This window comes from Athene noctua, chromosome Z, assembly GCF_965140245.1.
Source record: "Athene noctua chromosome Z, bAthNoc1.hap1.1, whole genome shotgun sequence".
NCBI lineage: Eukaryota > Metazoa > Chordata > Aves > Strigiformes > Strigidae > Athene > Athene noctua.
This window is the reverse complement of record NC_134077.1, coordinates 24,506,645-24,519,110: the sequence shown is the minus strand read 5'-3', so window position 1 is coordinate 24,519,110 and position 12,466 is coordinate 24,506,645. Positions and strand designations below refer to the sequence as shown.

At 38.6% G+C, this 12,466-nt stretch overlaps 1 protein-coding gene across 1 annotated transcript in view; it reads right to left on the bottom strand.

Annotated features, from left to right (window-relative positions):
• The window catches only part of NLN (neurolysin), a 36,890-nt gene extending 24,526 nt beyond the window's left edge, over positions 1-12,364 (bottom strand). Inside the window, exons 1-2 of the mRNA XM_074931895.1 lie at positions 12,201-12,364; positions 123-379 (exon numbers count right to left, since the gene is read on the bottom strand). Coding sequence (XP_074787996.1) covers positions 123-379; positions 12,201-12,232 — 289 coding nt within the window. The 5' untranslated portion in view covers positions 12,233-12,364. The remainder of the gene's footprint in view (positions 1-122; positions 380-12,200) is intronic.
• Between the last annotated feature and the right edge of the window lie 102 nt (positions 12,365-12,466).

Genomic DNA, 12,466 nt, shown 5'->3' with positions numbered 1-12,466 from the left:
TACACATTCTACACAAGAAAAGCATGAATCATTAATTGCAAGCAACAGCTATCTTTTCTCAATGTTTCTTTATGTGCAGATGGAATGCCCTATGTAAAGAATCACAGAAAATGTACACTAACCTGTGTATTCCACTTCAATATCTGCCAAAGCCTGTATAGTATTTTCATGTGTTATTTCACCAATATCAAGCATTCCGACACTGTCATATACATGTTTTGTCTTCCTGATTAGTTCTTCTGTTCTTGTTCTAATTTGTTCTGGTGACAGGTCCCATCTCAAAAGGTTTCGGCCTGATGATACGTATGAAGAAGCCTTGAGCTGGCTAGCAGTTTCTGCTCCTAATGTCATTCTCAACACAAGCTGTGGCCCAATGGACCTGAAAGTACAAGAATGATCTTTGCATAGTAAGATTCTACTATAAATTACTTCTTGAACTAAAGATTTTTCAAAAAGACAACAGACCTTTAATAATTACAGAATATTTTTAGAAGCAAGATCAACGTCCTTTTCAGAGCTATAGTTTGTCCAGAAGGACCACACACAGCCATTACCCTTATCAATTAAGTCTAATGCTAAATAAATCTCAGGTCTGCCTTCCACCTTTTCCATTTAGAGGATGACTAAGTGGGGACAGAGATAAAAACTTTGGTACTGGCAAAACCAGACAGATTAAGTTACTATTCAGTCTTCTAAGGAAAACAGAATTACAGTTACTGAAACTGTACAGAAACAGATACTATTTGCATTTTTGAAATAAGGAATAAAATCCAGAGAGTGATTTGTGGATTATGAAGACCAAGAACTGCAAAGATGCACAAAACAAAAACACACACACAAAAAGTCATTTGGTCATGTTCATTATAATACAGGATTTTATATTTATATGGGATGTCTGACCTTATCAGGCACGGGAGGAAAACTTTTAGTTGTAACTCACTTGAAAATTTATTCTTTTAACTGTTGTGGATTTTAAATATAGTTTCACCCTATTGACAGAAAAAGTACATAAGTTTACTGGAATTTATGTACTATTAATTCTGATTATATAAATCAACTATATTTCAGCTTTAGCTAGCAGAAAAGTTTACACAAATAATTGATTTTAGTGTGCTGTGTAATCAGAGGGTGCCTTTTCACTAATCTTTTTGACAATATTTAAAAAAAAAAAAGTGACTTGGAGTAACAAACCCACATGTAAGTTAAGAAGATACTGGCTTCAGAACTACAGGCTTCTACACTCTCATGCTAACAAACCAACAGACCATTTGTATAAAGGAGAAGGATACAGACTCAGGCAACTGAATGAAGTGGGGCTAATAGAAATCCACAGAGTCAACAAGATGTCTACCTGGCTACTACATTAATAGCTCAGTTATGTATGAAGTAGCTGAGGAAGATAATAACTTGATAGTATTTAAAAGAGAGCTTGTATTCAAAGAGTAAAACTTTCTGCAGTGTTTAGTATCACAGAAGCATCACAGGAGGATCTCTGGCTGGCAGACTTACTATCTGCCTCCATACTTCAGTTGCATAATTAAAAAAAAAATAAAAATCACATGTTACAGTAGTAATGACAACTTAAAATTTTCAACCATAACTAAATAAATACAAGAACACACAGAGAGGCTGCTACTAAAAGGGATGTTTACTTAACACTATTTTACATTAAATACCTTTTTCTCTTAATGCTAGCCACTGTACCTGTATTAATTTTATTGCAAAACCAGTCTGGTATGTGCATAAGTGCTTAGACAGGTTTTGGCATATAATGCAGGGAGCATGCATAAAAGGATAGGCAATTTTAGCCTGAGGGAAAAACACAGCAGAAGAGTGAAATGCCAACAATCTGAAAAGAGCCGCACACAGGCCTTCTGTTTGAAGGCAAGACTTTTCGTTAAAAGTCTCACTCATCTATAAGAGGAATTCTCTAGAAATAGCACAGCCAAAATTATTTTTATGAAAGATTAAAATGAAAGACAATGTTTCTATCTACGCTTTATGTTGAGAATTTATTTTTCCTTGTTACTGCAGTTTCTTCAAATCCTCCCATATCATTGTAGGTTTCCTTTCTACTGGCATACAGAAACATAAATGTTTAGAATATTGATGATTTAACTATTAAAATGGAACGTGAATAAAGAATAGTCCTTCCACCTCTGTTCTATCTCTCTGGGACTAACTCAGTTCTGACATTAATGCCTCAGTAGCTTCTCCAATGGACTACTAGAAACTTTGAATCTCAGAAGTTTATGATAAATGAAGCTGCTTTCATGAAAGAAAAAAGTATTAGCATTCTCAGAACATATTAGTTTCCCATCCTCCAGACCCACTGAATTCTATCTTGAATCTACAAATCCATTAAGTAACAGTACTTCATTAAGTCATGAACAGCTTCCCGCTGAATTGCCCTATGTCTAGTTTTTCACACATCACTAGTGCAGCTCTGGCACAGCCTCATGCGAACTGAAGGGGAACCTCCTCAAAAGTAGGTTCAAGGCTCTGAACTCTACATGCTTCCCCCTACCCACCCTAAGAACGTCAGAAAGAATATGAAATTGTCAAATTAGGGTCAAAATAAAAGTAAAATATAATTAAAGGAAAACAACAGCCTGAACAACATCAAAGCTGAGAACTATGCTGAAGTGCAGGATATGAAGCAGATACTATTTTTGAAAAGGAACCTACAGCTTTCTGTCATTCATTACCTTCACCTAGACATGTAGAATACGCAGTCCTGTCACTAACTAACTACATATTCTCAGAAACAAACACTAACACAGTCATGGCACCAACAGCCTGTCCAACAAGTTTAATTAATAATTGAAGTTGGATTGATTTCATGAACTTGAATGCAGGGTCCCCAATTAGTGTAGAGCACTACTTTTAAATACCAAAAAAAAAATACCACTTGATTTTCTTAGCATGTTACCTAGTTGCACTAACGAATACACATACAAGTTTGACAGCTGCATAAATGATTGCCATAAATGCCAGCAAGTGGTTGTCTATTTGTTAGACAGGGAAACACAGAACTGCCTAGTTTTGATATGCTGATACCTTGTCTCCTCCTGCTGATACAGGGAAGCAGTCATTTATGTAGATTAACAAAGGCAGTACAAACTCAGAAAGACCTGCCAGTCTTCCTAATCAACCAAATGAAGGTGAGCCTTCAAAAACTGTAATGTAACATTTCACATAAAACCAATCACTACATAAAACAAGACATGTGTTGCTACATTTCTACCAGTCAATCAGATTGTACTTGGATCCAATGCAACTGACATCAGATTAACACAAAACAATGTGCAAGTAAAAATATATGCACAGGGAAATCCTGACCATGTCTTTCATGGTTTAGTATTTCCCATTCTTTGCCTACATAAAACTATAGATCAGTAAATTCCCCGAAGTCCATGTATCATACTGCAATAAAATTGATAATTTACTAACTTTATTTTATATGCTCAAGAAAGAAACAAAGAAACAATGCCAAAAGTAAAGACTAAATGAAGAGACAAGAAAAGATAGCTAAAATAGTATTTGACTGTTTCAAAAATGCTCTGCAACTACACCTGCCATGTTATTAGAGAGAAAATATTACAGTAAATTGCATCACTGAGGAAAACTTTAACTTCCCATATATAAAATGGAAAATAAATTCTATGATAAAGTTAGGAATCAGATGCAACAGCAAACAGCTTTCTTCAAATAGCAACTGAACGAAGGAGACACAGTTATTTTAGGTTTGCTTTTGGTAAACAGCAGTAACATTATAGACAGCCAGCCCCTGCTTGGACTGAGCAATTAGAAACTGATTCAGTTTAAATTAGACAGAAGGATAAATAAATGTAGGTCTGTAAATTATGTTACATGTATACTGTAATTACCCCATGTGGCCATGGGTATGCTGTTGCTAATGCCTGAAGAGACTAGTTCAAAATTTTTAAGATATTATATTCATTTTTCTCCAGTACAGCGTAGAACAGCAGACACAACTAAACAAGCCTGGGTTAGGGATAAGGTTCATGTCCAGCAGCAGTGTTGTCTTTTCTTCTTCCTTCCTGTTCCTCCCTCCGCAGCAAATTTTCTGTGCTTGTACACCACTCCATCAATGACAGCAGCATAACTATTGGTAGGGTTATATTATGTAAAGAGTCAGGGCAGCATACAGATGAAAAATTAAGTGGACCAAAAAAATGCAGGGGAGACAGCTTTTTTTCAGCTTGCCATTTCCATCATCTATTTGATGTGTGACTTCAAAACACTTGTGCTGGCCTAAATGAAGGATCAAAAATGTCAATAGCTTCCTAAGCCTGCACTACTGCTATGAAATGCACGGATTTAGTCTAGCAAAAAAAGTCTCAAGATGATTGCTGTCATTAAGCATCCCATTCAAACACCCCAAAGTGAAAAGAGCTATTGATGCTAAAAGACAATACTGACATAAGAAAAAATTAGAATAGATTGGCCAGGAATACATGTAAGCTAGAATTTTAAGAGACGTTTAAAATGATCAGGGCAGTGAGATTCTGAAATGGCTGCCTAATAAGCACCAGGAAGTTAGAACACCTCTGTTTATACCACAGAGCTTGCCAAGCTTATAAAACAGATAGTATTACTTGGTTAACTAAGGTAGCACAGGACTAAACTTGATCACCCCAAATATCCCTTCCAGTTCCTATGTTCCTGTGAGGTCCTTAAAAATTAAAGCACTTTTATTTACATTGTATTTTTACTATGAATATCTAACTGGCCCCTAATGGCAACTTGCACTGGCCTTTTTCTTGGGTGAGTCCTATGGCATCTAATAATGTCAGTGGAATGACATACAAGGCAGACAAATATATTATGCATTTGTGTACTGCTTCATCCATCTATGAGAAGTTCAGGCGGAAAAGCACAGGTTTGGTTTGGACTTTCAGCTACAACAAAGAGTATTATAGATGCAGCTCTTTTCACAAATTATGGTAGTAATCTGTCACTCACAAAAGCAGTAAGAATGATAATTTCTACCAAAAGCAGTGTAAGTTAAGTAACAACTTAGAAGCTTAGCAGCTACTTCTAAATTATGATTTTTAAGGATTAAAAAAAAAGCTTCTAAGTTACAGACTGTAATCATAACTATGTTTGCTAGAATGCCAGGTAATTTATTTTACCAACAGATCTACAATTTGATCACTTGCTGCTTCTGGAAAATATAAATCTGATTTGACTTTAGAAAGGACAAGGACTTTTAAAATACTCTATTGCAGAAATACAGTAGCCAACATAATTGCTGCAAAAGATAAACAAAGCAATTTAATTTACAGACGGTTAACTAGTTCACTATTAAAATAAAACTGGAAAGCCACAATCTGTGAAGCAGAAGCAGCAAAGGGTAGTACCAGCTTTAGAAAATACAAGCACAAAAACCTACAAGCTTGTCCCTAATATGCTTTTAGTAACTGATAATCACTTCATAATACAGTTAAGATTTAAGCCTGCTTACATATGGATAGCTATGACTCCATCCAAGATTCTTTAATGATACTTCCAGGTTTCAAATTAATATTCACCTAAACAATATTATTTACAATGATAAGTATAATTTTACAGAATAAAGTGTATTAATAAATGTATTTCTGGGAAACATATATATACAGACCAGTTTATTGTACTCGTTAATAGATCTGACTGTTTCATGTAGCCACATAAAAATCAGAATACATCAGTGTCATATAGGATGGAAAACTATTATATTCTTTGCTGACAAAATATCTGGGATAACAGCTTCAGGGATAAAGTAGAAGCCACGATTTAAAAAAGAAGAGAGAAAGACAGAGAGAGAGGGGTCTCAAATTCAGATAATTTAGTCATCTTCTAGTTTTTAAATACTCTAACAGCAAATAAACACACTTAAGTTTTTCTTGCTGTACCTTATTTACTCTTCAGGGGACATTCCTAACAGGTAGAAATAAGACCAGATTTCCAAATCCAGTGAACAACTTTTTCAATCAGTAATTTACTGTATGAAGTTCTGTAAAAGCTGACAAATTAAAATTAAGAACAATAGTAAGACCATTTTGATCTTTCTATCTTTTGACACAGCAGATATTAGTTAAACACCACTTCCTAGTCTTACAGGCTTTAGGAGAACTAGCACAGCATGCCGGAAGCCAGCATTTTTTACGGGAAGACCATACCAATCAAGTAACTGCTGGCAACACTCACAGGGTCTCAATGTTTTGACTCCACCTAGCGGCCTTGTAAAAAAAACCCCAAACCAGACACGTCCCATTAAGAAAATACAAAAACTGATAGTTTGCCTCAGTACAGATTATTTAATAATTGAATAATATGCCATATGTCGACATACCCTTGAAAGTAAGACTCAAGTGCTACCAAGCATATATAAATGATAGCAGACAGGCATAGTTTAAGCAAAGCTTTAAAATAGTCAAGCCCCACATGGAATGGAATACTTTTTTTCTTTCAATGAAGAAGTTAAAAAGCATTTCAGAAACAAACCACAATGAGTATTCAGATGCATGTAATATGTAAGTTCTCAGGATGGATTTTAAGATGGAAATTTAATAGGCTAAAATCTTTGTATTATTTAGAGATCCTCAATTCTTGCTTACGTTTTAAATGTATCTTCATAGTTTCACTTTTGACTCAGTTTCAAACAAGTAATTGTGTATTTTATAGTAAAGCAAGGACAAAATCAAGCAAACTAAGCAGAGGACTGAGTAAGTCATAGCAAAAACAATAATGGGGAAAAAAAAAAAGAAGTCCAAGAGAGAACAAGCAAAGTACAGTTTGTTAAACAGCTCAAAGTTAATCATAGGGCAACATTATTTCAGTTGAGCCAAAGGAATGAGACTACAGCCCTGTAAATTATCACTTTTTCTTGCTGGACAAACACATCTTAAGTCCTTGTTACACTTCGCTTCTCAGTCCTTTCATCTGTTTAGCTCTTGATAGCGTATGGAACAGTGAATACATGCTTTGAATTCCTGGGCCATTTTCCTTAGCAAAGTACTTGGCTCTGTGTCATGACTGTGTTTGGCACAGACAGATCTCACTAAAGCAAAAGGATAGCCTGTTTAGGACTCCCTAATTTAAAGCTCTATAACTGTCATTAGAAACAGAGTTTTTTCCCAAACTGCATTTGAAGGAATAGAAGAAAATCTAGCACCTTTTCACACTAAACCACCTTTCAGAAAAAAAGTTACCTCTGCAACTTAATTCACTGTACACTCTACACTGATTATACTCCTATAATAGATAACACTTTCAGCTCTTCAGATTAATGTGAGCAAGCCAAAAAGTTGCAAGTTATACAAATATTTTGAAAACTTTACATAACCCTCAATGCTGCTTTTATGACCTTACTATCTGGCAACATGTTTACTGGTTTCTCTGAACATCAACAGCAAAGTAATTGAAAAAGGCACTCTGTGGCAACTAACAGAAAATCCAGACCTTAAGTAGGAACTCATACATGCATGTTTGCATGTCACAATTTACTTATATCCTCTCCCTTTCCCCCACCCCCCTCCAACAGTGTTCAAAAAAAAGGAATTTGGAAACTTGGTGTGATTTACTTCCCTAAGACGAGGTTATTCCCACACAGTAGTCTGGAGTGTAACACACAGAAGGGTCAGGGTACTGTTTCTGCAAAGTGTCTGATCTCTAAAATTATGGTATCCATGGTTCTAGGAAAAGAGAACCAAACCCAACAAACAACAAAGCAAACCCAAAATTACTAGAACTGCTGAACTAGGCTTCAAACCCATTCTGTGAACTGAACCCATTCTGCGTTACAGCAAACCTCTACCACAGCACAACTTGCTTGGAGGATCTTAGGCAGCAAGTTAAGAGACTTTTCAATACTTGAATGCAGACAGTAAGTGTACTACACCAAATATGATGCAGGAGGTTCTCATTACGGTTATTGTTTGATTCTACCATCAGGTAGAACCATGGAAACAAGGTGGAAAAAATACTGCTTTTAAGGCCCTACGGCTCTCTCAGCTGCTGCTGCATAGGTGTCTATCATGCCAGCAACATAAAGAGCACGTAAAGTGCATGCTATTTAGTGCAAACACCATATACTATTATTGTTCAGTACTTGAATGCAATCAGCTAATGCATGAAAACCAGCTTGTTAACCCCAGCTAAAAATTAGGTGATGCTGTAGGACAGAGAAAAACTATTGAGGAGGATTTGTAAACACAAAAGGTTTATTTGATTTTTACACCCACAGTTAATCAGTTCAGCCTGCACCATGGAAATACGCTTTGATTTCCCATCTGTCTTAAGTCTCATAGAGTCAAAGCAAGGAATAATGTTCTTTGCCATCACTAGTTAGTTGGAAAACCCCATGCTGCTTACTCGCTTATTTGCACCATTTTAAGTCACTGTTCTTCTTGGGAATACAGTGTGTTATAGCATGTGATGATTGTTTCAGTGCTTGCAAAATCCCAGACAGCACTCTGTGCTACTGTGGGCCCACTCAACACCACAAACTAGGCAAGCAAATGAAGCCTGCTTTCTGCTCCGACTTTTGAGTGAATAGTGACTTAGCAACACTGAGTGCTACCCACATTGGTTCCAGACTATGTGGAAGATTGTTCCAGCTTGGTAAGTATGGCCAAGAACTTCAATCATGAAATAGAAAGTGTCTCTGTTAAAGACAGCACTCTCCTAGAGATGGTATGATGAACACACACACCCAGCTGTATTTTGCTCAGAGACAAGTGTAATTCCCCCCATCCTCACCTTGCCTTCCCTAACAGAAACACATATAACATGTACTGCAGAAAAAAGTCTCCTCTACAGAGGAAAATCTTTACTCACAAATCTACTGGAATTCTTTGAAAAAGTCACAATAGACAGAGATCAGTGAATGTAATCTATCTGATTTCTAAAGACTATTGACCAAAATGTCCTAAAGAAACATCCTGCTGTGAGATGAGAAGGGAGATCCTCTTATAGATAAATGGTTAAAAGCTAGGAAATAAACAGAAATGGCTGCTCATTTTTCTGAATGGTGACCAGTGGAGCCCTGCAGGGTTCCATGCTGGGTTCTGTATTCGTTCACACCTTTATACCTCACCTACAAAAAGGTGGGATTAATGGATTGACAAAATTTACTGATGATCATGTAGTGTACTAAAGGCAGTCACAAAAAAATGTGAGAGAATGTCACAATACTGAGCAAAGTTTAAAACCACTAAAAAAGTGAATTTCAGTCTTAAAAAAAAATGTGGAGCAACACACACTTCTGACTTTATATACACAGTGATGAGCTCTGAGCTGATCTAATAATTCTGGAAACGTAGCAGTTTAACCAAAACATTAGCCAGGGAGCAGCTGAAAAGAAGTAAATGATAGGATTTAGTAGAGGTGCAATAGAGAAACACAAGGATTAATTATACTATTCTGTAATAACTTGAAGCAGACACGTACTATATGCAGTTCTGATACTCTCAGCAGTTAGAAACTCTCTCATCTTCTGTTCTCCCATATGCCAAAACCTTTTCCTGTTCTATGAAGTCATCACGGGTTAGTAACAATCAGCTGCAGTGAGCAATGGACTCCATTCAAAGAACTAACTAGACTGGGATTCTTTAGATTGGGTGTGAGGAAAAAAAAAAATTAAAAGGACAACAGAGGAAGTGCTTCAGAAATTTATATAATCGTGAAGAGGATGGAGAGAATGAACAGGGATCAACTTTTTCCCCCATTGCCTCCAACATAACTCAAGAAGAGATCAAACAGTTTTAGGAGGCAGTTTCAACGTAAAAAGATATTACTGTACAAATCTTCAGACAAGGTCATATGGAACAACTGGTTTTCTGTTGGGAGGTAGCCAGTTCCTAGACAGTTCTGAAAAGATAGTACTGAATGTTCATGTCATCTTACATGCTTCCCGAGGTACCTGACTCTGGCTTCTGTAGAAAGACTTCTGAAGTAACCCAAACCATTTCAAAGAAATCCTTCAAAGCCAGGCATTTCTTCCTTTATAGAGAGAATGATAGAAGAGGTATGTCCTCAAAATACATTAATCACATCACTTAGGATGGTCCAACTGGTGGACCCATGGGTCACACTCAGTCCACAAAACGCTTCTGAGCCTGACATCTTTGTTTCAGCCAGTCCAGGGGGCAAATTTTGTTCTGCAAACTCTAACAGACAAATTGTCCTTCTGGAGCCTGCTGTAGTTATAAAAGTGGCAGTTGTTGCTTTTGACCACAGGAAAAAAAAGTGTGCTGCAGTAGACAGAGAAGTTTGTGCAGTCTATGGAGCACAGGAAAGGGAAAAATGTTCCAAGCGTCCTGTCTGAACATTGCCATTGCTGAGCTGTTGGACCTGATAGTTTAATGAAAGCATACACATACACTACAGTAGTAAGTGTGAAATAAGAATATGACTACAGAAGTTCTTCCTGTTTCTTTGCCCTCCATGTCATTTCTCCTCCTGTCTCTTTCTCCCAGCTCATTTATTTGATTCTTTGGGATTCCAATAGGAAAAATATTTAAATGGAAATAACCTCCTGCCCAAAATCTGTCTATTTTAACCAGAGGACTGAAACCCTTAATGTAGTTTTATTCAACATAAGGCATGATGCTTGAAACTTACTAAGAACTGTAATTTTTATGTCATGTTAAGATGCCCTTGGGAAAAACAGAAGCTGAGAGTCTTTGCTATTCAACATTTCTGTGAACAACGGCTTAACTTTTGAAAGTTAAAGGTTGCTGTTAGGCATTCAAGATCACTCTCTTGAGAAACAATTATTTGGGCACACTCAAATGATGACTTGGGAAAAAAAAAAAAACAAAACACAAAATGCAGTGACTATTCCCTGCTGTATTACAAGTGATGAAAAAAAAAGTTTAAATCAATACTCAATACTTTATGATTACTTAAGGAGGTATATTCAGTTTCCAAATGCAAACTGCAAATAAAGATAGACCTTTTATTCTTTTTCTATGAAAAAAACCTTCTATCTTTTTTGTTGGAAAAATCTGTAGGACAAACAAGGACAGCCAGCACAAAATATGGAGAACAGTGAAAATGACTATATAAAAATGATGTAAATACATATTAGGAAAAGAAAATAATGGTGTTCTTTATTTGACAACAGTGAATTGGTCAATCAATTTACAACAGCAGGATCCTTATGAAAAGAAAATATTCTGGATCTTATCTTCTAACTGCAAGAACCCCTCAATCCTAAATCAACATGAACAAAGTCTGTGGAATAGGACAAGAAAGGTACATTTCATGCAGTAAGCATACAACTGTCATTTCTCAAAAGTCCACAAGAGGTAACCATCTTCTTCATTTACACTCAAATTCAGCTCCACTCGTTATCACAATGTATTTACGCTGTGACCCTCCTACTATTTCCATGTTTCCCATCAAATCTAGTCTTTTACTCATATTCTCCAGCCCTCTCAGTTTCTCCAGTGGTGCTCATTTGTCTAGTCCATCTAGAACCGCCTACAAGCCTTCTTCCATAATGGTCTTCTGAGTCCATTTAGAGATAGCATTCATTACAGATAAAAGCATAAATCCCTTATTTTAAAACCCTTCGATAATATACTCGTACCCACCTCACCCCTCATAGAATGTGAAAGTGACACACCTTTTTGTAAAAACTACTAAAACGAGATTGCTTGGTCTCGCTTCCCATACACCTTGCTGCAGAGCCCCACTCTATTGTTTTCCTGCCCATTTCTCCTGCGGTCCGTCTGATAACCCGGTGCAAGAATTACAAGGTAGAGACCTCACCTCAACCGCTCTACCCGCCTGGAAGTTGCACATAATGGAGGTCGCCTGAGGGAAGGCGGACTGCGGGAAACACGCCAGGAGCCGAAGCAGTAAGCCCCACGGGCTGTAAAGTTTCCTACCCTACTGCCTGCCTGGCCCTTCGGAGCACGCCCCGCACACCCGCAGCCCACCGGCCGCCCAGACCGTAGGCTACCGCGCTCTTCTCTCCTCAGAGCCACCCGGCAGCTACCCCCTCGGCCCGGCCGCACGCGGAGTCAGCCAGGCCTCACCGCCGGCGCCACGCCAGGACGCCCGGCCACAGCCCAGGCTGCCCGAGGGCCCCCCCCAGCGGCGGGCGGCTCGGCGCCCTCACGGCTTCCAGCCCGGCGGCCCCACGGCAGACGACCCGTGAGGCGCCCCCCTGCCCCCGCGCCTACCTGCGAGCCGCGCCCGCACACAGGGCCAGCATGGGGAGGGCAGTGCGAGGGAGAGGGAGGCGGAGGAAGAAGAAGGCCGCCTTCGTTGCTGCCCCGCCCTCCCGCCGGCCGCGGGCGCAGCCCTCAGCCCCGCGCCGCCGACCTGCGCACCAGCTTCCGCCGCTGCCTCCTCACGCCCTGCCCGCCGCTACCGAGCCAGCGCGCGCAGTCACCGCGCCTCCCGCCCTCCGCTTTCTTCCTCTTGCTCCTCCTCCTCCTCGCCCGCT